The sequence below is a fragment of the Vombatus ursinus genome, unplaced genomic scaffold (assembly GCF_900497805.2).
Source record: "Vombatus ursinus unplaced genomic scaffold, bare-nosed wombat genome assembly UNPS02014822.1, whole genome shotgun sequence".
Classification (NCBI taxonomy): Eukaryota; Metazoa; Chordata; class Mammalia; order Diprotodontia; family Vombatidae; genus Vombatus; species Vombatus ursinus.
Window position 1 is genome coordinate 14505160 of NW_020954600.1, and position 27020 is coordinate 14532179.

Sequence of the window (27020 nt, forward strand, 5' to 3'; positions counted from 1 at the left end):
TCTGTGAGTCCTCCAGAAAGGGAATCTCCAGCTTTCTGGGGGTATTTATGTTAAAATTGTACATACAGGTTCATACTGGAACCAGCCCCACAACCTGAAGGCTCTCCTTCAGAAGAAATGAAAATCACCTCCCCAGCAACTGCAGACCAGAATGGAAGTGTTCTCTTCCATTCCCAATCTACCCTTCCCCACCTCTCACCACACACACAGACACACAGACACAGACACAGACATACAGACACACACACACACACACACACACACACACACACAGGGCTCTTAGTGCTTCCATCCTCATATCTATCCCCTCTGGAATCCTCCCAGAGAAGCCACAGTTGAGCCATCAATCGACACCTTATCAATAAAGAGAGAATCTAAGATCTAAGATAGAATAAACCCCCGGAACCCATCCAGCTACCAAACTGGACTCCAGTGCTTTGCTTCAGACTCCCCCCCCCCAATCTACTCATCTGCCTGAGGATCTTTGCCCCTGCACTAGGAAATAAACTTTGTTTTTCTCTTTTTTAAAAAAATGCTTAAGTTGGAGCAAAGCTGAAAGTAGGATGGCCACCGGGCAGGGGGTGACTGGTGACAGATTGCCTGCCTGCTAAGGGATGGCAAGTTACAGTCTGGGTGAGTGGAGAGAGGACCCCCTCCGAGGAAGTCGCTGATCTTTGGGAGTATTAAGGAGGGTATCATACTGGAAAATGATTGGTTTAAATACTCTATTGGTCAGAATATAGAGTGAGGTTTTTCCCCAGATCTGGCTTGTTTAAAACCTAAGTGCAGTCTATAATTGTGCTCGTTATGATATAATAGAAAAAAGAGAACAGAGATGATAAAAAATGAGGAAAATATCTTTCTTTGAATTAAAAGTGTGGGACAGCTAGGTGGTGCAGTGGCTAGAGCACCAACCCTGGAGTCAGTCAGGAGGACCTGAGTTCAAATCTGGCCTCAGATACTTATTAACTGTGTGACCCTGGGCAAATCACTCAACCCCAATTGCTTTTAAAAAAAAAAGTGATATTAAAATATGAAGGCTTTACAGTAAATTTGTTATATTTTAATTTTCTGTAATTATTTTTCAGCATGTATTTGTATATGTGCATTTCTATGTACATACACACACATATACATGCATACATATTTATATTTTTTTTCCACCTTTTAAAGAGCTGTAATTTTAGGGCCATGGCATAATTTGAACCAATATACTTATGCAACACTTGGTAAGTGGAGAGCAGACTTACTGTTCTTTTATGGATTTACATGTTGTTTTTAACATTTAATTTCTATTTTGAGAGGCAGCGTGGGTTAGTAAATAGAAAGTAGGCCTTTGAATGAGGAAGGCTTTGGCTCAACTCTTCACTTTGACACGTGCCGGGCTTTGGAACCTTGAGCAAGTCTCCTAACTTCTCAGTGCCCTAGGCAACTCTCCAAGGCTATGAATTGCCAGGAAGTTGTTAAGCTTCATTGGTTAAAATATTTTCTTTAATGGAAGTCTCTAACGAAGAGGAAAGATTCAAATATTCTTCTCCCCCCCCCCCAAAAAAAGGTAATATGTTAAGGTTGTTAGGGAGTGTGTGCTGTATTTTGCCCACTTAGGTTACGTATATTTACATGGGATGTCTAGGTTTGGGTTGAAGTGAAACAAGTCTAAAGTCTCTCCCAGGAGACTTTGATTCCTGCCAGGAGGGAAGCAGGAGGTTGGGGCCAGAGGGAAAAGGACTCAGGTACAAAACTATTTACAACAGCTCTTTTGGAAGTGACAAAGAACTGGAAGTTAAGGGGCTGTCTATCAATTGGGGGGTGCAATAATAATCATGTGAATTAATAAATTATAGTAATATAATAATAATTTGATTAAATTATGATACATGAATGTAATAGAATATTAACATGCCCTCAAAAATGAAGAAAGGAGCAGGTTCGGAGAAACCTGGAAAGATTTTTAGGAAGTGAGATTCTAGAGATATCTATTCATGCTTTCCGATAAGCCACATATAGACAGATCCATGTTAACACATATAACCTACATGGATAACACACACACACATACACACATGTTACACAGGCATTCCTTCTTTTGATCTAGGATTCCGCATTTCACAAAGCTGCATTGTGAGTGCAATTCAAAAAGCCTGTGAACATTTAAAAACTACACCCAATGAAGTTACAGAATTGGCAATGAACATTTTTACTTGCTTCTGGCAACATGGGGTACAAATATTCCCTTTATGGGTTAGCACTAGAATAATCTGAGAGCCTACTTTGTAACCTAAAACAAACATCGGTATCATCTTGGGAATGTGAAATTCTCCCCTTGCTACGTATCAAACTTTGAAACACTGAGTTTTGGACTTAAAAAATAAATGGAGAAGAAAAGGAAGAGTCAAGAACATGAACTTGCTTCTCAATATTTCAACCCATTTCCAAATGTCACTGAGGTCAAAGTAGATTTTTCCAGGTTAAGGCTTCCAGAAAAGAACATAGCTATAGGTATTATGTAATGAAATCCAGCATTCTAGCCAAGCCTTTCAACCTGGTGTTTCCTGAGTTCTGCATCCTTTCTCCCTTCTTTATGCTGTGGCACAGGCTATCCCATTCTCCATGCTTTGGCACAGGTTATCCCATGTGCTTGGAGTGCACTGCCTCCTCACCTTTCCTTCATAGAATCCCTTAGGATTCAAGGCTCAGATCAGGTTGAACCTCTTATAGCTAGGAGTTCTTAACTAGGGGGTGGGGTCCATGAACTTGTTTAACAAAATTTTTTTTGACAAGTGCATTTTGATATAATTGGTTTTCCTTGTAATGTTATGTTTTTTTATGTATTTAAAAACTTTACTCTGAAGTATCCATGTTTTACCAGATTGGCAGAGATCTGTCACACACACACACACACACACACACACACACACACACACACACACACAAATAAGAAAAGTTATAGGAAGCTTTTCCTGGGACTCTTGATGGTTAGTACTTTTTTCCTCATCAAATTAGATTGGTTTATTTATATAAATGTTCTATTCCCTCTCATACCCCTTATGGACAAAGATTGGTTTTGTTTTTGTATTTGTCCTTGTATTCCCAGTACCCAAGACAGTGTCATATGTAAAGGGCCCTTAAGAAATGTTAATTGCATTGAATTCAGAATTTCAAAGCAATTTTATTGAAAAGTTGGAAGTTGTTGGAAATCTCTGAGTTATGATTAATAATACTTAATTTGAAAATTGAGTACTACCCATGATTAAATTTTCAATTCAATTCATAAACATTTATTAAATGCTTACTATGTGCCAGGCACTGTTCTAAGGACTAGGGATACAAAAAGAGGCAAAAGACAGTGTCTGCCCTCAAGCCATGCTCGTGGAACTGCAAGTCTTCCATTTATACAAATATGCTTAGCAAAATTGTCTGGAGGGAAAAGGGTGGAAAGCCCCGTCAAAGCTGACCGTAGTCATTGAATTTAATTATACCCAATCAAAGGCTGAAAGAGTAGGCAAATGTTACTGATAGTTTTGTTATCCAATTATAGGTTATTAACTGTGTAGGATGTTTAAAATTATGTGGGTTTAGACTTCAAGAAGTGTGTAACCACAAATTATGTTGCTTCTCCCTTGCTGCTATTTTAAGAAGCAATGCATCATTGCCTACATGCTACCTATCTACGGGGATCCTTGTCCGACACTGAATGGCCTCTCCTCGGGTAAGGAAGCAGGTCCTATAGAAAGAATAATTACAGCGTTAGTCCCAGTACTTGCAAGGGAGCTGAAGGGAGAGATACAGAGATAAAATGTTTATTAAGAGCGTATTATACTCTAAGTGCTGGGGATGCAAATACAAGCATGAAAAAGAGGGTAAAATTCTGATGTTCTCATGTTTGAGAGTGCAAGTCAAAACATTTTTTTGTGAGATATTTCCCTTTATCCCTCCCCCTAAGAAAGGGTTGCTAGAGCCCGGTAATAATGAGTTTACAAATGCTTTGACTTGTGAAGTCACCGGTCATTGACAGATCTGTAGAGCCAAGAGAGATGATTCTCCCCCTTCCCCGCACTCATACTTTTCAACGTTAGCCAGAGATACGGTGGAACGACTTAAAAGCATAGATTTCTGGAGCAATGGGGAGTAACTGAATATTTTGAGCAGAAGAGGACGTTAAGAAAAGAAATCTGGCAGAGCTGTACAGGGTGGGTGGAGGTAGGGAAGCAACGATTATTTTAAAAGCAGGGACTGTTTCAGCAATCCAGTCGCAGCCCTTCGGAGAAGAAAGGGCCCTGTCGATGATCATCCAGGTCAAACCCCTGGAGGAGAAGTTAAGTGGCTTGACTGTAAGTCCCAGAGCTGATAAACAGCAGACCAGCCTTGAATTTCGGTCTGAGGCCCCTTCCAACTCTGACATTCCGTGACTGTCCATTTAAGTAAATGAGGGTGGGCATCCTCCACCCCCACAAAAAAGAAAAAGAGACTGAGGTTTAACATTTAGGAGGCGGCGGGTAAAAGCATAGACGACCTGGAACTTGGGAAAAACAAAAACCCCCAGGTAACAAGAGCCCTGGGGCGGTAGAAAGAAGGGAGTCACGAGCCTGGGGTTCAAATCCTAGTCTGGACCTTGTTGCTCTTGGGACCCTGGGCAGGTCCCTTTAACGGGGGGGTGGGTCAGTTCTACAGACGGATGTTAAGAGTGCGAAATCGGCACACGCCCCAAATCAGGGTTTGATTTGTCTAGTGGATTATCTGGAGAATGTGTTTAGAATGAAGATTAAGCCCAAGATGGTGTCAAGGGTACACGTTTCTTTGTTCTGAAATCCATCCATTAATCCTTTACTAACACAGGCGGTCCGGTTGTCAATCTGTTCATCTGTGAAATGGAAGGGTTGGGCAGCTTGCCCTCTAGTTCTGTCTCTGTGATCTGGAAGGAATCAGTCCACCACCTCCCAGAGAGGTGATCCGCTCCCTACTTCCGGTCTTCTTGGAACCGGAAGGGGGAGGTGAAGACGCCGAGCGAGGTGACGTCAGAGACACCCGAAGCGGACCCCGCCCCTCTGCCCCGCCCCCTCGCCAGGTCCTTGCGTTGTCTAGGCGCCGCGTGAGGGGCGCTGCCGTCGTCACGACGGCCCTCGGTGCCCCGGATGTTCTCCCTTCTGGCCCCTGACGGGGTCGGAGCGCCGCCATTTTGACTTCTCTCAGAGTGGGTGGCGGCGGCGGCGGGTGCTGGCGGTCCGGAGCCGCCCGCCCGGGACAGGCGCCTCGCCCGCTTTTTTTTTCGGGAGGAGACTTCGAGTTTCCTTTTTCTTTTTTCCTTCTAGCCCCGTGCCGCGGGCCAGCTCGTACGCTTTCTCCAGGCGCCCGCCGCGATGTCTGGCGACGGAGCCCCCGAACAGGTGAGGAGGGGAGGCCGGTAGGGCCTCATGGCCACCGTCCCTCAGCCGGGCCCGGCCGGGTCGGGAAGGGGCGGGACGAGGGGACTAGAGGCGGTGCGGGCGTGTCTAGGCCGTGGCTCAGGGGCCACAGGGAGGCGGGGAAGGGGAGGGGGCCTTGCCCTGACCCCCAGCCGAGCCGCGCGTGAGCCCGGAGGGGGCGGGGCGGGGCCGAGCCAGAGAGGAAGACCCCAAAAGCAGCCCCTCTCCGACTTTGGGTCCTTCTCCGGGGACCCGGAGTAGCGGCGGGTAAACCTTTGAGCAGGGGCTGGGGTGTCGGAGGGAGTCTCTTAGGGCCAGTTTCGGTGGATGATAGGAACGTCCCCTGTCCCGCCATCCCATTCTACCCCTTCCCCTTCCCCTCCCCCTCCCGAGCATCGGGACGTGACCGCATAGAGCCGGGTCAGCTTCGCGGGCTGCGAGGGCTCCCCTGCCGTGAGCCCCTGGCCATTTAAAAAGTTCAAAGTGCCGTGTGCCCTCGTGGTTGGTTAGGAGCCCTGGGAGCTCTAGGTTGAGTTTAGGACGCCTTTATCCGGCTTAGAGACGTTTTTATTCGGAGGAGGCAGAGAGGTTCATTCCCTTCGTGCTGTGCTCCTAAACTTGCTTCCTTGATGCAAAATGGGAGTTTCGAGCTAGTTTGCCTGTAACGTCTCTGCTTTTGGAATCACACTTTAGCGGGAAATAAACGGTCGGTCTTCCTTTATCCCTGGGACTCTTGATTAAGTGTACTTAAGTACTTGAAGTATACTATAAAGCAGTTTTAAACCAGGTTTTTTTTCCTCCTATTACTAGTGTTGGGAAGTTTTTTTTAATGGAATTAGCTTTTTTCTCTGCTCATTTTCAAGTTAAGGTGACCCTTATTGGTTGTTGTACTAATACCAATACAATCTAACAAGCATTTGGTAGTGCTTAACTTTGGTTGGCTTGGGTTGGCATAGCATCAATTAGTAACAATTTCGACAACAAAACAAAATTACCTTCTCTCTTGAGGACCTTGCACTTTACTGGGAGATAAATGTAAATAAATCAAATCAATCAGCCTTTTATTAAGTGTTTACTAGGTGTCCCTGCCTGGTCTAAGCAAATGACGCCATAGATTGAGCCGTGGGCCTGGAGTCAGAAGTGAGCTCAAATTCGGCTTCACACAAGACCCTGGGCAAATCTCAACCTCTGTATGCCAGTTTCCTCAAGTGTAAAATGGAAGTAGTAATAGTACCTACCTCCCGGGGTTGTTGTGAGACTCAAATTTGCACATTGCCTGGCACATAGTAAACACTAGTTTTCTTTCTTTTGTTTCTCCTTTTCTTCCTTCCTCTTTCTGTCTACCTCCTTTTCTTCCTCTCTTCCCCAAATAAGCCTTTACAGGTATCTTTAGAACCAAGGGGATCAGGAAAGGCATTTTCCACAGGAAGTGGCACACAGAAGGAAAGAAGGAAGTCTTCAAAGGCAGATTTAGAGTGGGAGTGCATTCCACCATGGGGGCATACTCTGTGTAGAAATTATAGTCAGGAAGTGGAGTACTGTGTTCAGGGATAAGCAGGGAGGCCTGTTTATTTGGAACCAAAAGTGGAATAATGTATAGTAAGCCTCAAAAAGTAGTCTGGAGGCAGATTTTGAATTGCTTTAAATACCAACTTAAAGAATGTGTATTTTATCTTAGAGACAGTATGGAACCATTGAAGTTTCTTTAGTGATAGGATTAAATGTTTGCATGTAGGAAGATGTTTTTGGCAACTGGGTTAGAGAGGGAAGGCTGCAATCAGGGAGACTAATTAGGAGGCTTTTGCAATAGTCCTGGAGAGTAGGGTAGTGGTTGTGTGTGTGGAAAGAAAGGAACAATTGCAAAATAAGTTGTGAAGGTAGCATTGACAAAAGTTGGCTGATAATTGGATTGGGGGTGGTGTTGAGGGAGAAAGAAGATAACTCTGAGATTGCCTACCTGTCCTACTTTTCCAGTAGGCACCTGGGTGACTGGAAGGATAAAGATGTCGTCAGTGGAAATAAACAAGTGTGGTGAAGGGAAATGGGCTAGCTTGGCGAAGGGGCGGTTTTGGAAAGGAATGTAGAAGATAATAAGTTCTTTGAAAGGAAGGCATGCAGAGATCTGTCCATCAATCGGTTTAGTCATGTGGGATTAGAACTCTTGGGTTGGATAGGGAGTTACCTGTCTAGAGATTATAATTGAACCTCTGGGAGCTGAGGAAATTACAAAGGGAGGGGGTATAGATGGAGAGAGCCCAGGACAGAGCCTTGGAGAACCACAAGATTAGGCAACTGAACGTAGGTGATGATCCAGAAGGAGTGGTTGGACATGTAGGAATAAAACTAGTAGAGAACAGTATCATTAGAAAAGTAAGAATATTCAGGAAATGGGGAGAGAGGGGGTGATCAATATTGTTATGGCTGAGATGTTAAGAGGGATGAAGACTGAGAATATGCTTTATAGAACACTTGAATATCAATGATCTGAAACAGGTATTAGTTTCCCAGTTTATAGATGAAGATACTGAGCCTTAGAGGTTTAGAAGGGTGATACACTTAAATAACTAGGGCTCATAAGACAGATAAACTTTTCTCATCCAAGAAGAATATTTAAATCTTTTGATGTTTAGGTAAGAGTTCAGCAGGCTGGAAAAGTTAGGGAGGGAATGGTGTTATAGCAAACAGCCTGAGCAAAGTCAAGGAGGTATGAGAGCACAATTTATGATTTGGCATGGCAAGCTGTGTCTGATTTTCCTGTAGGGTAGAATATATGAAGGGAAGTTACATGAGAGGATAGACCAGAAAGGCACTGAAGATTTTTGCACAGATGAGTGACAAGACCAGGTTTATGCATAAGATATTCTTGCCTAGAGTATTAAGATAGAATTGGAGAATTGGAAAGGACACAAGTTCCCTCCAGGAAAATTTAAGCACCTTGAGAGCAGAGTTTCTTCCATTTTTCTTTTTGTATTTTCAGAGCTTGCATTTATTTATAAATTTTTTTTTAATTGATAGCTAGTAGAGGTGAGAGAAGTATTGTAGGCAGATGTTTTGGGGTACTAGTGGTGGTGGTCCTGGGAAGAGAAGAGAACAACTATGCAGAGGATATTTTGGGATAGGCTTGACCAGGATTTGTCTAACCTAATTTACCTAATGTAATGGATTAGTTGTAAGATATGAGTCAAATATAACTAGGATTTGGAAGATGGGAGACTGGGTGAGAAGTGTGCCACAGAGAGAAATAGAAAAGTCAGAAGGAAAAATAGATTTAGGACAGGGGTGGGGAACCTTATGGCCTTGAGGCCACATGTGGCCTCTAGGTCCTCAAGTGCGACCCTTTGACTGAATCCAAACTTTACAGAACACATTTATTCAGTCAAAGTGCTGCACCTGAGGACCCAGAGGGCCACATGTGGCCTCGAGGCTGCAGGTTCTCCATCCCTGGTTTAGGAGGAAGGGGGTGAGCTTAGTTTTGGGGAATTTTGAGTGTGATGTGCACCTGTAATATTTAAGTGAAAATATCTGTGTGCAATCTATACCTGAGAAGTCAGGAATAGAGATTTTGATTAGGGAGCCCTGAAGTTGTGGGAGTGAATGAACTTGCTAGAATGGCTTAGTAGTGTGGTGTATAGAAGGAAGAGAGAAGAGGGCCAAGGGGAATATTCATATTTAGGGATTAGAAGTTCATTCTAACAAAGTAAAAAAGTAATTTGGAAGTGGTTCAGTCATAAAGAAGGATATGGATATATCAGTTTGAACTTTTGAGGGAGAAGAAAAAGAGAGTAAAGGAGAGAATAACTTGCCTGAGGTGACATGAAATTATGGAAAATGTATAAATTGTTTTTAAAAAACTGGACAAGAAAACCCAGAATCGATCTTTGAAAAGTGTTAGATGTGATGTCTAGATGTTATGTAAAAAGTGTGGTACAAAGTATAATCCTACTCTTATTATATGTTGTGAAAGACCCAAGTATATTGTCTTAGTGTATGGAGTGAATGTTTTTCTTTTAAAAATGTTTTCTCTTAGGGGCAGCTAGGTGGTGCAGTGGATAGAATACCGGCCCTGAAGTCAGGAGGACCTGAGTTCAAATGTAGCCTCAGACCAAACACTTACTAGCTGTGTGACCCTGGGCAAGTCACTGAACCCCAATTGCCTAAAAATAAAAAAAATTTTAAAAAAAAAAGTGTTTTCTCTTAACAGTGTTTTAGTGACTTGGATTATGGTAGAGGAGGGGGAAAAAGCTCTGTAAATTTTTTTAGTCACTTGGAGTTAAGCTGCCTCAGGAAAAAAATTGTTGACTTATGCAGTGGGTAAGACTGGTAATGAAATGTCATAGACTTTCTTATATCCTGATATGAATTATTTGAAACAAGTGGTGGCATTGTGACTGGTAGTTTCGGGAGCCTGAGGTTTAGGAAAGGATTTGCACAAGTCACAGGGTCCTGGAGACCATTGTAACTACTGTGGAGTGTGCTTTTTGTGTATTTCTGATCTCTTTTTTAGAATGATTAGTCTTAAGTAGTTTCAATAAGGAAATACTTAATTTTATTTTATTTTTCTTATTGTATCATAAAGTAGCACTTTATGTGGAATCTACTTTATGTAGTAATTTTTATTAAACCTCGGAGTTCATGGTTCTTCATCTAATACAATGTATTTGCTGCTTTTGCCAGCATATGGAGACAAAATTGTGTATATGTAGTGATTTTTTTACCAACAGAAATGTCAGGTCTTTGTGAGGAATTAGAGCTAAATTCTTTATTTTGATTGTTTGGGGTTTTGTTTTGGTGGGTTTTTTTTGTTTGTTTTTGGCATCTGAACTAAAGTTAAACAAAAGTTTGTCCCCTTAGAGATTTTTTCCTGAGCTGCTGTTGTATAGTTTTCTATTTCCTTCCTTCAGAAAGCTTACTTATTGTCTTTTCTCTTCCTCTAGAGAAGAGAATGCTTTAAAGTATATACATTAAAAAATATGTATTTTTAAAAAGTTCCTCACCTTAGGGAGCTGTTTGATCCCTAATCAGCAAGCGATCTTGAGGACGTCTAGACACTGTGCTAAGCACTGGAAATTAAAAAAAAAAAAACAAAACAAAAATGAAATGATTTCCTCAAGCTTCAGTTTCATCTAGGACACAACGTTTATATGTATAAATAATACAAAATGTATACTAAATAAATATAAGACAGTTTTGCAGGGAGGCACTATTAGGGAAGGGGGAATTGAGAAAGGTGGCTCTTGGATTAAACTTCCCCCCCGCCCCCCAATAGTACTGTATTTTTTCCAATTACATGTAAAGATAGTTTTCAACATTCACTTTTATAAGATTTTAAGTTCCAAAATCTTTTTCCTCCCCTCCCCCCTCAAGACAGCATGCAATCTGATGTAGGCTATACATGTACAATCCTATTAGACCTATTTCCACATTAATCACCTTGTGAAGGAAGAATCAGAATAAAAGGGAAAAAATATGAGAGCTATATTTCCCTCCATCCTTCCCCCCCAGTTTATTCTGTTCTCTCTCACCCTGTTGGACTGAACTTTAAAGGAAACTAAGTGTTCTATAAAACAGGTGATCCAAGTGAGTACATTTTAGTCAGTAAGAAAGGTGTACATCCAGTGGCCTTGGTGAGGAGTCTTTGCAAAGGCACTGAGAGGGGAGGAAAAGCACAAATGGTTCTTAAGGACAATATTCAAGGCCAAAAATCAATGTTTGATTTTATATTAGTGAAAAATCAAGACATGCAAAGTTATTCAAGGGAGGGAAGTTTAAAAAGCCACACAGGTTTTATAGTGTGATGTTAATGAATCGAGAAAAAGACTACATTCTTATTATCTCTTCATTAGCATTCAAAAGAAATTTCAACAATTACCACAGTTTTTAAACCTGACTAGTGGGGGTGGGAAGTATATATGTGAGAGAAGGGAATGTTTTCTTAAGTTCCTCATAGAATCATAGATTTAGAATTTGAAAGACCTTAGATACTGTTTATTCCACGCTTCTCATTTTACGGGTGATAAAACTAAGGCTCTGAGAGTTTAAAATAGCTTATCAAAGAAACATACAGTAAGTGGCAGAGCTAGAATTAAAACCTAAGAGCTTATGTTCCATTGTATAATCGAGCAACAACATAGAATATAGACACGAAAGAAGAGAAGTACAAACAGATTACTGTAAGTGTTGGGAGAAGAGAGAAATTACTTCCAGTTAGAGAGATGAAGGAATGCTTCATGGAGATAGTGTCTTTGAACTGGATCCAAAGGATGGATAAATAGGAATTATATCTGCAGAGGTGAACAGAAAGGGTAAGGAGAGAGTCCTAGGGGTAAAGGCGCTAAGGCAGAGACTTAGAGGGATATTTGGGAGTATGGCAAGTAGTCTAGTGTGGGAAGTTTATAAAGGGAAATCCAAGGCCTCTTGTAGAGATTGAAGCTGAGAAAAATAAGATAATTACTTCAAAGGCTGAGAATGAGCCCTTGGATGAGATGGCAGAAAGAAATGGGCAGTTAGCCATAAAATGTAAGTTTCCTCTGAAAGGGAAAAAAAGGGTAGATGTTTTGAGGAGGAATGGATGAGAGTTAAAGGAATCTTCTTTCTTAAAAAGTAAGATGAGGTCATTTGCCTTCGTCAGGGTAAGATAGGTGGGTGTTTGAGAAAAGTGGAAGAATTTTATAATAGTCACTGTGGGGAACGTTAGGAAGTAAACACAAGTTTCTGACAGCTATGATGTGAACAAACTGATTGTATTCGCCTCCCTTTTAATTATTTTAATGTGATAATTTTAAAGTGTAATTGGGAGTTCTTTAAGGAAAACTCTAAAAAGGGGTGAATTGAGAGGTAACCGGGGGTTCTTAACCTTTTTTGTATCATGCTTTTGGCAGTCTGGTATTAGAACGATGTTTTTAAATGCATAAAAGAAATATGATTAGAAAGGAAATTGATTATACTGAAATAAATGTAATTGTTTCCCCGTGATATGATAATAGCTAGCATTTATATAGCACTTTAAGGTGTACAAAGCACTTTATGTTTGTTCCCCTCTCAAGATCAAAGACCCCCTGAAATCTATTCTCATGAATCCCAGGTTAAGAACCCCTGGTTTAAACTTAAGGGTTGCCTCAAGTGAGCACATTTTAAGAATCTTGAATACAAATCTGAAAGGTAAATACATTAGTTTGGTATTTTCAAAAGATTATTTTGTGACTTAATATTTTGACTACTCATAGCTAAAGGGGATAGGGACTGGACCAGTGACACCCTCCACCTATGCTGGTAGGCATCTACTCTGCAACCTAATCTTAGCAGAGTTGCCAGAGGTTAAGAGATTTGCTCAGTAGTATGGAGCCCATCTGTGGTGGGACTTGAATCAGGTCTTCCTATCCCAGAGGACAGCTCTATATTCTAGACCAGGAATTCTTAACCTTTTTTGTGTCATGGATCCCTTTAACAATCTGGTGAAACCCATGGACCCCTTCTCAGAATGTTTTTAAATGTGCAGACATTACAAAGGAAGCCAATTATCTTGAAATAGTTATCAAAATACTAAAAACACACAGGTTCACAGACCTCAAGTTAAGAATCTCTGTTCTAGGCCACAGTTCCTCTTCTAGCAAAAACAGTTGTAAATTCACATTCCCAGAGAAGGCTTTTTCCTTGTAGTTTTTTTCCTTTTTTTTTTTAAGCTGCTTTTTACTTTCAGATGATTTTAAGATAGACAAATTTGTCAAGGTTAAAAAGTATTGGAACGATTATTTGTGCAAGTAAACAAATAGCGGAGCATCCATTTTGACTTAGAGAACATAGAGTGGCCTAAGCCTTTGAGCTGTCCACTTATCAAGGAGATTTTTTAATCTTTGTAGAACTTGGAAGTTAGTTTTTGGTTTTTGGTTTTTTTTTTAAATAAGAGGTGTTATTGTTTCATTGCTGTAACATCAGTTTTGCTCTTTTTTTTGGCTTGTAAGTATGTCTTGCTGGAACTTCATTAATTTCACACAGCAGTTTTAAACAACTTTTAAGGACACAGCTGTCTGTTTTAGTTGGCATTAGTTAAAGCCATGTGGCACCAAGTGTTTTATTTTGTGGGCATGACAGTTGATGCTGTAACTTGGAGCAAATTGATTCAATAAGTAGGTTTCCACAACTAACTTAACAAGTTAGCAAAAGCTACAAAGGGTTACATTTGATTATAAAAAATAATTTCTTGAGAAATGCCATTGTCTCTCTTAAGCATATTGAGAAAGAGTATTTTTAGCTCTGGTTTCACCACAGTTTAAGAAAACCTGATAATATGAAAGTCAGTATTTTTAGAATGACTAAATTAGGAGACCATTTGTGTTTCAGAATGATTCATTATCTTATGTGCTTCAGTATCCTCAACTGTGAAGTTGCAGTATTTGTTCATATTATAGAGCTGTTCTAAAGCATTCAAATTTGTTCTTAGCAAGGGACTTTTCTGTCTTCAAACATCTATTGCATCGATCCATTTCTCCTCACTCACACCACAACTACCCTACCTGACTTGGGCTACTAAAATAGACTTTTAATTGGTCTCCCTGCATCTAGTCTTTTCTTCTCTAATCCATTCTCTATCCAGCTGCCAAAATAATAATCCTGACCATGTAATACTCCTGTTCTAATTAGCTCTAGTGCCTCCTTTACCTCTGTTTGGCTTTGAAAGTCCTTCACCATCCAGGTATAGCCTCTCCATCTCAAGTTGTGCATGTTATTCTCCTTCTCTTCTGTGTTACTGCCAAACTGGCCTGCTTGCTGTTCCCTGTACAGAAACTTCTGTCTCCCCATCTCAGTGCTTTTGCATAGACATTCTCTCATGACTGTAAAGCAACTAAATTCAACATCCTTATATTATTAAGGCCTGTTAAGTGCCAAGAACTGTTCTCCGCCCTACATATACTGAGACTAAAACAAACACTGCCCTCAAGGAACTTAGATTCTTTTGGGAAGCATTCTCACCTCACTTTGCCTGTTTATACCCTTGCCTCTTTCAAAGATCTACTTGAGTCACCTCCCACTTGTGAGAGCTTTCCTAATTCCCTTCCCTGGAAGCTTAGGTGACTCAGTGTGGATTGAGCACTGGGCCTGGAGTCAGGAAAACCTGAGTTTATCTAGCCTCAGACACTTCAACCAGCTGGGTGACTTTGAGCAAATCATTTATGCTCTATTTTCTCTATTTTCTCAACTGTAAATTGGGTGTAATAATAGTGCCTACCTCATTGTGTCACATTATTGTGAAGATCAAAAGAAATATCTGTATCTGGTTTATCATAGTACCTGCCATGTAGTAGGTGCTATACAGATGCTTGTTCCCCTCCCTTTTCTTCCCACCAACTTATGTGTACATGTTACTTCTCCCATAGAATGTAAGCTACTTGAAGGAAGGGATCTCTTTCTTGTCTTGATCCTCCAAGCGTGGCTCTATGCCTGGTACTAATAGGTGCATAATAAAACATGATTAACAATTGGTATGTATATTGAATGATTCTTCATTGCAAATGATCACCTGATTTATCTGTTGTGTAACTGAAATAGCATATTCATGGAATATAGCATATTAACTCTATTTTAAAACTTCCCACATTAACATACAGTTGGATAGAGCCAGGATTTGGAGTCCAAACTACTATTAATAAGTCAGTCAATGAGTGAATAATTTATTAAGTGCCTTCTTTGTGCTAAGCTTAGCATTGTATTAAATGCTGGGGATACAAAAAGAGGCAAAAGACAGTTCCTGTCCTGAAGAAGTTCACAATCTGATAGGGGAGACAAGAAATAAAAGATGCATAATACGCACATACATATATAAGTAGATTGATAGATAAGAGAGGGAAGACAGAATTAATAGGGGTTGGGAAAGACTTTAGAAGATGGGATTTTAGTTGGGACTTAAAGGAAGTCAGAAGGCAGAGATGAGGAGGGAAAGAATTCCAGGTATGGGGACTAGCCAGATAAAATGCCCAGAGCTGAGAGATGATTGAAATGTCTTGTTCCTGGAACAGCCAGGAGGACAGTGTCACTGGATTGAAGAGTGTATGCTGAAGAATAAGGTTTAAGAAGACTGGAAAGGTAGGAGGGGTCTAGGTTATGAAGGGCTTTGAATGCCAGTGGATTGTGTTTAATCCTGGAGGCAGTAGGGAGCCACTGGAGTTTTTTATTTTTATTTTTTGAGGTAATTGGGGTTAAGTGACTTGCTTAGGGTCACACAGCTAGTGTTAGGTGTCTGGGGCCCAATTTGAACTGAGGTCCTCCTGACTCCAGGGCCAAGTGCTCTTATCTGCTGTGCCACCTAGCTGCCCCATGAGTTTTTTTTAGTAAGGTGGTGATTGTTAGGGTTTGAGTTATGCTTTAGGAAAATCACTTTGCAGGTTATTGCAGTAGTTGAGGCATGAGGTGATGAGGGGCTTATAGTAGAGTGATGAGAATGTCAAAGGAGAGAAAGGGGTGTGTTGGAGAGGTGTTGCAAAGATGACAGTCTTTGGCAACAGATTGGATTTGAGAGGTAAGAGATAGTGAGGCATTGAAGATAATGCTTAGATTTCAAGCCTGAAGGACTGGGAGGTGCACCCTCTACAGTAATAGGGAAGATAGGAGAGAGGTGGGCTTTAGGGGAAAGGATGAGTTCAGCTGTGGACATGTTGAGTTTAAAATGTTTATTGAACGAACATCCAGTTTCAGACATCTGAAAGGAAGTTGGAAATGCGAGATGGGAGGTCTGCTGAAAAGTTGGGGCAGGGTAGGTAGATTTGAGAAACATTAACATTGAGATGGTAATTAAATCCTTGGGAGCTGATGAGATCTCCGAGTGAAGTAGCATGAAGGAAGAAGAGTGCCCAGGACAGAACCCTGTTAGACACCTTTAGTTAGAAGATGTTACCTGGAGGAGGATACAGCAAAGGAGACTGAGAAGGAACAGTCCGGAGAGCCAGGAGAGAGCGATGTCCTAAAACCTAATAAGAGAATATCAAGGAGGAGAGAGTGATCATCATTGTCAGGCTACAGAGAGGTCAAGGAGCGGAGAGTAAGGACTGAGAAAAGGCCATTGCATTTGGCAGTTAAGAGATCATTGGTAATTTCAGAGAACAGTTTTGGTAGAATGAGATTGGAAGCTGCTAGAATGTAAGAGGTTAAGAAAAGCATAAGAGGAGATAAGTGAAGGCACTTAGTGTAGATAGCCTTTTCTAGGAGTTCAGCCTAAACAGAAGAGATGTAGGCCGAGTTAGCAGAGATGAAACGATCAAGTGAGGTGGTTTTGGTTTTGTTTTTGTCTGTTTTCAGGTTAGGGAGATGTGGGCATATTTGTAAGCACAAGGGAATGAACCAGTAGACAAGGAAAGATTGAAAATAAGTGATAGAGGGGGGATAACAAAGGGGGAAATCTGTTGAAGGAAACAGGAAGGAATGGAATGACTTGAATAAGTAGAAGGGTAAGGAGTAAGGATGCCTTATGTGAGACACAGGGGTCAAGGAGAAAGTGGCACAAAGCATCCGAGTGGTAGTAGAGAAGAAGGGATTCAGGGTGAATGGACTACAACAAGTTTTTAAACCTGCCTCAGATGCTTATTAGTTGTGTGACTCCTGTTAAATCCTCTCGGACCTTCAGTCTTCTCATAATGGCACCTGTAGTAAGGCTCAAATGAGATAACCCATATAAAACATTCCAAACCTTCCCTGGTTCCAGGAAAATTAGATTGTATTTTAAAAGTTTCTCATTCAGATGAATTTAGACCTTTTACTAAAAATGTTTCCTGATACTTTCCAGAAGTGCCTCTCCTCAAATTTCCTTGTATTTACTTTGTGTGTATTTTTCATTTACTTATTGTATGTATTGTTTTCCCCATAGAAAGTAAGCTCCTTAAGGGCAGAGATTTGGGGTCTGTTTATCTTGAGGGCCTACCACAGTGCCTTACACATAGTAGGCACTTATTAAGGGGCTATTGATTGATACAAATGAAAAATCCTTTTGTTCACTGCACTAGCAATTAGGAGACCTCAGTGCAAGTTCTTCCTCTACTACTTTTTAGCCAGTGTGCTTTCCTTTACCTGCTCACCCAGTCCTTTAGGATTCAGTTTTTCTTACTGGTAAAAAAAGGGGGGGGGGGGGTGGTGGTGGTGGTGGTGGTGTTTGAATAGATAGGAGTATCCACAGGCCTGAGGCTGTGAATAGATCATGGGATCTGTGAACTTGGATGGAGAAAAAAAATTACCTCTTTATTTCAATATATTCGGTTTTCTTTGCAATCCTATGGATTTTATTTTATGTATTTAAAAATATTATTCTGAGGAGTTTCGATAGGATTCACCAGACTTCAGAAGGGGGTTCATGATACAAAAACTTAACGCCTGGACTGGATATCAGGAGTCCGTTCCAGCTCTGATATTCTGTGTTACAGTGAATAATCATGCCACATCTGTTGTTTGCATGAATTTTCAGATAATGCTTAGCCTTTGTTTGAATCAAGGTTTACTTGGAGAGAAATCACAACTCGATAGGCATTCAGTTCTTCAGAAACCAACTCTTACATGGCAAGCTTCGCTCTGTTGTCAGTACCACTCCCATAATCTCTCTCCCTTGTTATGAGAGAAGTGAGAGTTCCAGCTGTAAGCTTAGATCGGTGACTCCTGATGCCAGTAACTCCCATCTTAAGTTACTATATACTTGTAGAATTCTCTTTTGATTTCCCATCTCTTCCCTGTAACTGAAACCTTAAAATAGCTTTAAAAAATTCTCCAGCTCGCCCTCCCCATTCCAGTTAACCAAGATTCTATGCATTAAAGCACTTTTTTCCTTCAAGGAGGGAGCCTTTGGAACACTTTAGTATGTCACAAAATCCCTCCATCTCCTCACCCTTTAACCATGATTAATTCTTTCATGCTCTTCCACAGTTCCCCTTCCTCTTCTGACCATTTCTCTTGCTCTTGTCTGTTCCTTGAAACCTCGTTGTTGACTAATATAGTCCAGTAGATTTTTCTAGCTTGATGCCTTGCATATAGGTGCTTACTAAATGCTTGTTGGGAGTGGAAAAAACCAGAAATACATAGCAGAAATAAAATTTATGAGTTAGAAGGAGAAGGGTCCTGAGATGCATGTGGAAGAGCACTCCATTGAATTATGTCTAAGGTGCCTCTTAATTCTAAAATTCTTGGATTCTGTAAGATTATTTGCTCTCAACAGGGCCCTCAGTCACCATTGGTGAAAATGCAGCAACACAGCTAGCAATATCTCTCATTTAAAAGTAGGCACATTTTGAGAATAAAGTTAGGAAGTACAAACTTAATTGTTTTCAAGGCATTTTCCTTTTACAAGGAAACCTCTACTTATTTGCCTTAGATCCTGACCTTCCCCCAGCCCACGCTCCACTCCCTATAATCCTACATTTATTATTTTGAAGGCTGGAAAAATTTTAGATCAGTTTAAACTGAGGCTAACTAATCCCTACACAGCATAGTAATATTTTAAAATTTTATTTAGATATACATGTTTTACAATATTACCTTGAGGCTGTTTCGAGCCAGGCTGATAAGATAGTGCGCTAGTCTTGTACACCAAAAAAAAAAAAAATAACATTGGTTCAGTTAACAGAGAGAAGTCCTCCTTACTAAAATCTTTTTGGTGAAGATTTTGATGGTGATGTATGTGCAAGAAAAAATTCTGTACTTTTCACTTTAGGCATGTATCTGCCACAGATAAATTTATTAATTAAATTATCCCAATTCAGTAATCTGTTTAGTGACTACCCAAAGTCACATATATCCATTTTCTATCACTTTATAATATTCCCCAACAAAAGACAAAATTCTACTAATAAGGTAAAACACAATTACATAGTTCAAGTGCAAGTTCCTGAACAGTTTAGATTCATCAAACAGAACAGTAGTCATTCAATTTTTGTAGCACCCTAGAGAATCATTTTCCTAAAATCATTCCTGACCGCCTTAACTGATCTTTCCAACATTCTTCTTTCACACTGTTAAATCCTTCCCTTTGTCCAATCACCACCCTGATTCTTTTTTTGTTTTGTTTTGTTTTTCTAGGCAATGGGGTTAAGTGACTTGCCCGGGGTCACACACAACTAGTGAGTGTTATTTGTCTGAGGCCAGATTTGAACTCAGATCTTTCTGAATCCAGGGCCCGTGCTCTATCCACTGTACCACCTCGCTGCCCCCTTCACCCTGGTTCTTTAAAGAATGCAGTTCCTCCCTGAACTTTGCTTTACTTTCTCTTTGACACAGGTTAGGCCTTTGTAAAGGATGTTTAAAAAGATTTCAGGGAAGGACAGTGATTTAGGACAGGGCTTAGTATCCTTCTATGCTTGAATATCAGGAGTTTGTTTATATTAAATTTAGGGATGCCTTTGTATTTTTTTGGTCAAAATTTGATTTTTAGGGATCCTGGAGGTTTTTTTTAAGGGATATAATAAAGGAATATAGAGCTTTTGTGCTAATTAGCTTTAAAATTTTCAGGGTATTTTAAGTATTTAAATAGTATTTCAAATTGGAAAGGCTTAGTGATAATGGGAATATTTTAATATTAAGAAAATGGGTGGAATCAGTCAGGTTGGTACAGAATTGATTAGTAGACTGACGTCTCATTCTCAGAGTCAATGGACTCAAACTCATTTGCTTATTTATCTTTGGGGGGTAATATTAAGTATCTAGGTGGTAAAGTAAATAGAATGCTGGACCTGGTTAGTAAAGAAGACATGCATTCAAATTAGCTGTTTGACCCTGGGCCTCACTTTAACCTCTCTCTGCCTCAGTTTATCCTCTGTAAAATAAGGATAGCAAGACCACCTACTTCCCAATGTTGTTATGAGGATCAGATATTTGTAAGGTTCTGTCCTTAAAGGACTTTATAAATACTAGCTATTGTATTTATTTTTATACTATTTTCATGTATGACCACTGATGTCATGACTCTTGGTGAATTCACTGGAAGGATCTTTCCAGAATTCCTGTAGTACTTACAGTACTTGACTTTTCTGACATAGAAGGAACCACCTGATATTTGTTGATATGAAATTGTACCATTCAATGTCTTCCTGAAATTAGCATCTTCTTTCTTTATGTGGTGCCTGTGTAATAACCTCATGGTAATTTTGTTGTTTCTGTTAATTTTATGGAAAGTTTTGAGTAACGATTTTAATGATCATGAAAGCAGTATAATCAAATTTTGATTTGGGGGCATTCACATAGACCATTGGCAAGTTTCTCGGGTTTTATGACCCTCTTTGAACCCTAATTTTAGTCATTTCATTTTTTCTTTGGGTTATCTACATCTAACTTATTTTCTGTTATCTGCCTTCTCTACAACAGATAATTGAGAATGTTAGCTTAAAACTTAAAAATACTGATACTGATGCTAGCCCTAGCATAAGGTTTTCTGTCATGAAAGAATGTGTAACATGGACAGGTTCTTCCATTAGAGATTTAAATTTGGCATCATCCCTTTGAATTTTTATCATAGGGAGATCTTGAATTGCAATGTTTATGCTGCTTTTCATCTATTCCAGGAGTAAGGCAAGCTATCCTGTACTCATGATGTACTGGTAGTGGAGAGAAGGAACCTTGATTTCCCAATCAACTTTGTTATCTCATTCAAGAACTTTTTTTTCCTTTTCTTTTCTTTTCTTTTCTTTTTTTTTAGTGACTGGATAGTAATGTGAACAGTAGTTACATGAATTAGACTGAGAATGTGTAGTTAAGGTGCAATAAAGAGTACTTCTTTTAGTTTGGGCCAGTTTGCCGTTGAGGCACCATCCGTCTATGAATCAGTTACTTTCATGTGAGTGGGAAACGAGGTACACAGCTCCTATTTCTAGCCAGCCACAAGGGGAAAATAAATGATTATTTTTTTTTATATTCCTTAAAAACTCCTTGAAGTACACATCCTACTGATAGTAATATTTTCCACAACACAGGTTACCGGTTAACTTGATATACACTTTGGTTTTAGGTCTTTCGTTTACTTCAGTTGAAGGGGTTCCTTGTAAGTTTTTAAGTAAAGGCAGCCCCCTCTTAGTGCATTATCCATCCTGAAGTAATCTTGTATATCTTGGGAACCAACCAACTATTGTACAACCCAGTTAATTTAGAATTTTGAACACCCTGAGCTCTCTGACAGGTTCTCCTACCCTTAATTGAATTGATGCTGGAGTCCTAAGTGACTGATGGGGAGAGTGGGGAATATTCTTATGGGGCTTACTTGGCAATGAGTTTGCTGTCATGGGTAGAACTATAACTTCAATTTGAGATGTTAACTCTTAGGTACAGGATATATGGGCCGCTAGGCATCACAGTTGGATAGAGTGCTAGGCCTGGCGTCAGAAAGACCTGACTTCACATCTAGCCTCAGACATTTACTAGCTATATGACCCTGGGCAAGTCTCTTAACCCTGTTTGCCTCAGTATCCTCATCTGTAAAATGAGCTGGGGAAGGAAATGGCATAACACCCGTTACCCCCACTATCTTTACCAGTTCAAGTTCAGTCATTTTTCAGTTGTGTCCAGTTCTTCATGACCCTATTTGGGGTTTTCTTGGTATAGATACTGAAGTGATTTACAATTTCCTTCTCCCGTGCGCCACTTGGTTGCTCAGTCTTTGCCAAGAAATCCCCTAATGGGGTCACAAAGAGTGGAACATGACTGAAACTACTGAAGACCACCACCACCACTGGATATATAAGGAATGCTGTTGTTCAGTCATTTCAGTTGTGTCTGACTCTTGATAGAGATACTGAAGTGATTTATTTAATAAGTGTCTGAGGCAAGGCTTGAACTCAGAAGATGAGTCTTCCTGACTGCAGGCCTGGCACTCTATCCACTGAACCACCTGGCATATATAGGTTTACAAAGGAAAGCCACTGAACAACTATATTTAAAAAAATTTTTTTTAATTGATTTCATGGGTTTGGGGTTTAGAACCCCTGCACGATAGACATAATTCCCTCTTAAACACTATAGCTTGGCCAAACAAACAAAAACAAAAAACTGGGCAAGTCCAGGGAACAGGAATAATGTTCTCAAGTTTTTGTAAGTGTTTTAGTATGACCATGGAAAATTTCTGTTATGTGGGATTGAACTGTGCTGCTATGCTAACCAAAGTGGAATACTTGCCATTTTGTGTTCATGTTTAGTAGGGAGAAACATTTTAGTGTGCTTCTTACATAGCTAATAGCCATAGCAAGCTTATTTTTTAGTTTTATTGACTGGGAGGGACATTAGAAATTACCTACTGTGGTCTTTTGTTTTGCAAATGTCCTAGGATTTGTACCTAAGTTCACATTGCAGTGCTCTTTCTAATACACCATATTCTCTCTCTGATAATTCTACTGTCTCCTTGATTTACAATGTAAATTAACCCAATTTGGTGGTCAGGTTTACTTAAATTATTAGAAATATAGCCATTTGGTATAAGGGGGAAAATGCTAGGCTTGTGAGGTTATCTGAAATCAAATCTTTACTTAGTTATTTATACTCTTGGACGAGTCACTTAACCTCTAATCCACCATTTCCTAATTTGTAAAATAGGGAAGATAGGAAGGTATTTTGTAGCCTTAAAGTGATATATAAATATGAATTTTTAATAAAGTTAATCTTACTAACTTTTAGCCATTGTTTATATTATAAATTTGTTCTCTTTTGTTTTTATTTTTCAAATGTTTCTTTCAAACAAAGAAACCAGTTATTTTCACCAATAGGAAAATTGTGTTCTGGAATCCTTCTTTGGTTGTTACCCAGGGCTCTTTCCTACACCCTCTTCTCCTTTTATACTGTCTCGCTTTGGAATCTCATCTGGTGCCTTGGGTTTAATTATCATATCTATTCCAGTATTCTTAGATCTGTTTATCTAGTCCTAATCTCTTTTCCTGACCTCCATTCTCCTCTCTAAAATAGAACTCACTGTTTTCCTCTTCTCTTTTTACTTTCAAACCATATTACTGTCCAAAGTAGTGCCATCCTCAGTATTACCAAGGCTGAAAACCTAGGAGCCATCCTTCATCCTTTTTTTACTCAGTCCACATATTCAGTTGGTTGGCAAGTTTTTGTCGTTTCTACTTTCACAACATCTCTCACATATGTTCCCTTCTCTTCACTCACACAACTACTACCCTGCCTGGTTCAGGCCCTCATCACTTCCTACCTAGACTATTGCAATACCCTTGTAGATGGTTGGTCTACAGCTCATCTCTCCATTCTAATCTGTCTTCCACTCACATGCCAAAGTAATGTTCCTAAAGCCCAGGTCTGACTATCTTTAGCTCCTTTTTCTCTCTCCCCTTTACTCTCCTCCTCCCTTTTTTCCCCCCTTCCCTCCACCTTCCCAACATAATAAATTGTGGTGGCTCCCTATTACCTCCAGGATCAAATATGAAATATGATCCCAGCAACACTGGCTTCCGTTGAGACTCAGTTAGAATCCTACCTTTTGTAAGAGGTAGTTCCCAGTCTTCCCTCTCCTAGTGTTTTTCCCTCTGAGATGACCTCTCATTCACACTGTATACATAGTTTTTTGTACATAGGTGTCTTTATCTTGTCTCCACCATTAGAATATGAACTCTTTGAGGGCAAGGACTATGTTTTTGTCTTTCTTTGTGTCCTTAGTGCTTAGCACAGTACTTGTCACATAGTAAGTGCTTAATAAATGCTTGTTGACTTGGCTTAGTTTATACCTTACGTAGTGGAACAATTTTGGTGCTGTTTTAACGTATTGAAATCCTAGAGCTTAAGCGTTGGACTTAAGTAATTGGCACTGAGCACTTAAAACAGTAATTTCTGTTCATTATCTGTTTTTTTCCCCCATAGGCTGCTGAATATGTCCCAGAAAAAGTGAAGAAAGCAGAAAAGAAATTAGAAGAGAATCCATATGACCTTGACGCTTGGAGCATTCTCATTCGAGAGGCACAGGTTTAGTGATATAGGATTACATTTCCTTCTCTATGGGTCCAATCACACTCTTTGGTTCTGGAGTAAATATTTACATAATCATAATATTGTAAATGCTATTTATTGGTTTTTAATTTTTAGAATCAACCTATAGACAAAGCACGGAAGACATATGAACGCCTTGTTGCCCAGTTCCCCAGTTCTGGCAGATTCTGGAAACTGTACATTGAAGCAGAGGTTAATATTTTTTATTTTACTTTCCTTATATAACACCCAGTAGGAATTGAAGTTTACACAATAGTGATAGAAAATAGTGAATTAGGAACATAACCACAACTAGGACAAGGAGGATTTAAATGTCTCTTGCCTTTATTTTGTAAAATAGGTATAAAGGAGTAATTAAAATGAATTCTGAAATTTGGGTCTTTCACAAGCTGATGATTGTTGCATTATGGAATTGCAACAACATTAAAACAGTTTCAATGGTATTGGAGTGCTTTAGCCTTTTATTTACTTGTCGTGTCAATTTATTGCCTCCTGTGTCATTTATTTAGAACTCATTTTTCTTTTTATTTCTACTTACAAACTAAATATGAATGGGCTTATGTGAAAATATGGAAATGTTAAACTTAGTTTCATAGGATATTTGAGTGTCTCCAATGATGTGTGAAACATTGTTTTTGGGCACAAATGATTTCCAGTTTAAATTTCTGTGTAAATGTATGGGTTGTCAAAGTATTGTAATCACATAAGTAATACAAAAAGAATTTCAAGTGTCTTGAGTAAAGGTTAATTTTAAAGTGAAATAAACACATTATTTTGCTGAAGACACAAAATTTAGACAAAATTTACTTGTAGAAATTCCTGAATTTTTATAGTAGCCGTAGAAGAAGTTTAAAATTCATTTAATATTATTAATTAATTAAGCCTTCTTGTTTGTCCGTTTATAATGTGAAGTCAGGGCAGTAGGTTAAGTATTAATGAATTTAATCATTTGAAATTGATTTCTATAAATGTTTTAAAGTCCAAATTAAGCTACAAGTTGTCTATCTTATAACCACCTTCATTTTGGATAGGAACTTCTCAATGTAAATTCTCCACATGCCTAGCTACACTGGAATCTTTTTATAACATGATCTCAACATATAGTATCACATGTATGACAACATGGGCCTGTCTTGTTGCCAGAAGTGCTGAAAGGACTTCACTGTAGCACAGTTTCATCTATGATGTGTTCTACAACATGGCCTCTACAGACAGCGTTATAGGGAGGCTCCAGTGTACTAATTTTACTTGTGGTCTGTTGAATTATATCCTTTTGCAAAATTTAGAAGAGATTAGATTAGAAGAGTGTGAACATTTCGTGTGTATGTTGCTCTGTGTGTGTGTGACACATACCTTATGCGGCATCTAGTTGCAATTCTTCCTCTGCTTCACATGCTCTGAACGAGTCTTTGAGGATACCTCGCTCATGCTCTGGTAACATATCTTCCCCTTTAAAACTAAACCATCAGATTAGACTGCCACAAATATAACAGGTGAGTGAATAGCCCTATCTGAATTGCAGACATCTTTGCTGCTCTCTGTCACTCAGTAAAGGAAGGACCCTGGATCACCTGAACCTGATCTGCATTGCAGTGCTGGCATTACAGAGAAACTAGCTTACATGCAAGCTCATCAGAAATAATTGCATATCATGTGTAATATATTCTCAATAATGGAAATATGGTAGTTGTTTGTATTAGAAACATTACATTTCTACCACTCACCTCCTGACTGGGAAGTGATGAATTTAAAATGCAGAAAGAGGCATACATTTTCAGACATCACCAATGTGGGAATTTGTTTTTGCTGAACTATGCAGCTGCATCTCTAGGGCTTTAATTTTCAGTTTGTTTTTTTTTTCCCCCTCAACAGGGGAGGGGGTAGTTGGAGGAAGAGACGGATTAATAAACTTTTTAAAAACTTCTTAGGAAGATGTTGGGACAGTAGCCAAATAATGAAATTGGGAATTGACAAAAATTCCCTAATTCATTAATCTGGAAAATACACCATAGGTCCTTATTAAAGATATTGAGATTCTAGCTATAAGATGCAAACTACATTCTAAAGGAATAGAATGTTTTTTAAAAATATTTGCAACCAAATTGAATTCAGGGGACTTAAAAAAAACATGGTTAGACTCATTTTATGACAGTGTTTCAGAGCTCGCCATCCTTACTTTATTTGCCTCAGTTATTTTATGAAATGTTTGCTAAGATGATTCCTGGATGATGTAGGTAAATAAGGTTATGAAAGAGTGTTTGGTTTGTTTTTTTAAACCATAAAACTAAAGATTGTGCACTTTGTGTTTTGTGGCGTCACTTACTTGGTTAAGAATTAATATAGTAGTTCATTTCCTTATTCTTGAAACAATTATTTCTGATATATATTTCTTTACTGATAATTGGCTCTCAATTTTTTCTCAGATTTGATATTTAATTTTTACACTTACATCAGAGTTAACACATTTTCTTTGGCCATCCCACTTAATTTGGCATTGATATTCTTGAATGGTATATATAACGTTTCAACTTCTTAAGATGATAGAGAACATGGTGGCTGGCATAATACATAAGGGAAAATTCCTAATACTTGCTAAGCTACTCTAAATTATTGTGAGATTTGCTATGTGTACCTGTAAGAAAATGAAATTTTGTTAGCATATTTATATCATTCACTTAG

The 27020-nt window shown here is 39.3% G+C and overlaps 1 protein-coding gene across 1 annotated transcript in view; it reads left to right on the plus strand.

The window, feature by feature from the left end:
• The first annotated feature begins 5220 nt into the window (after positions 1-5220).
• Positions 5221-27020, plus strand: part of CSTF3 (cleavage stimulation factor subunit 3) — a 79519-nt gene continuing 57719 nt past the window's right edge. The window contains exons 1-3 of the mRNA XM_027837794.1: positions 5221-5384; positions 24216-24317; positions 24438-24533. Of these exons, the coding sequence (XP_027693595.1) occupies positions 5358-5384; positions 24216-24317; positions 24438-24533 (225 nt within the window). The 5' untranslated portion in view covers positions 5221-5357. The remainder of the gene's footprint in view (positions 5385-24215; positions 24318-24437; positions 24534-27020) is intronic.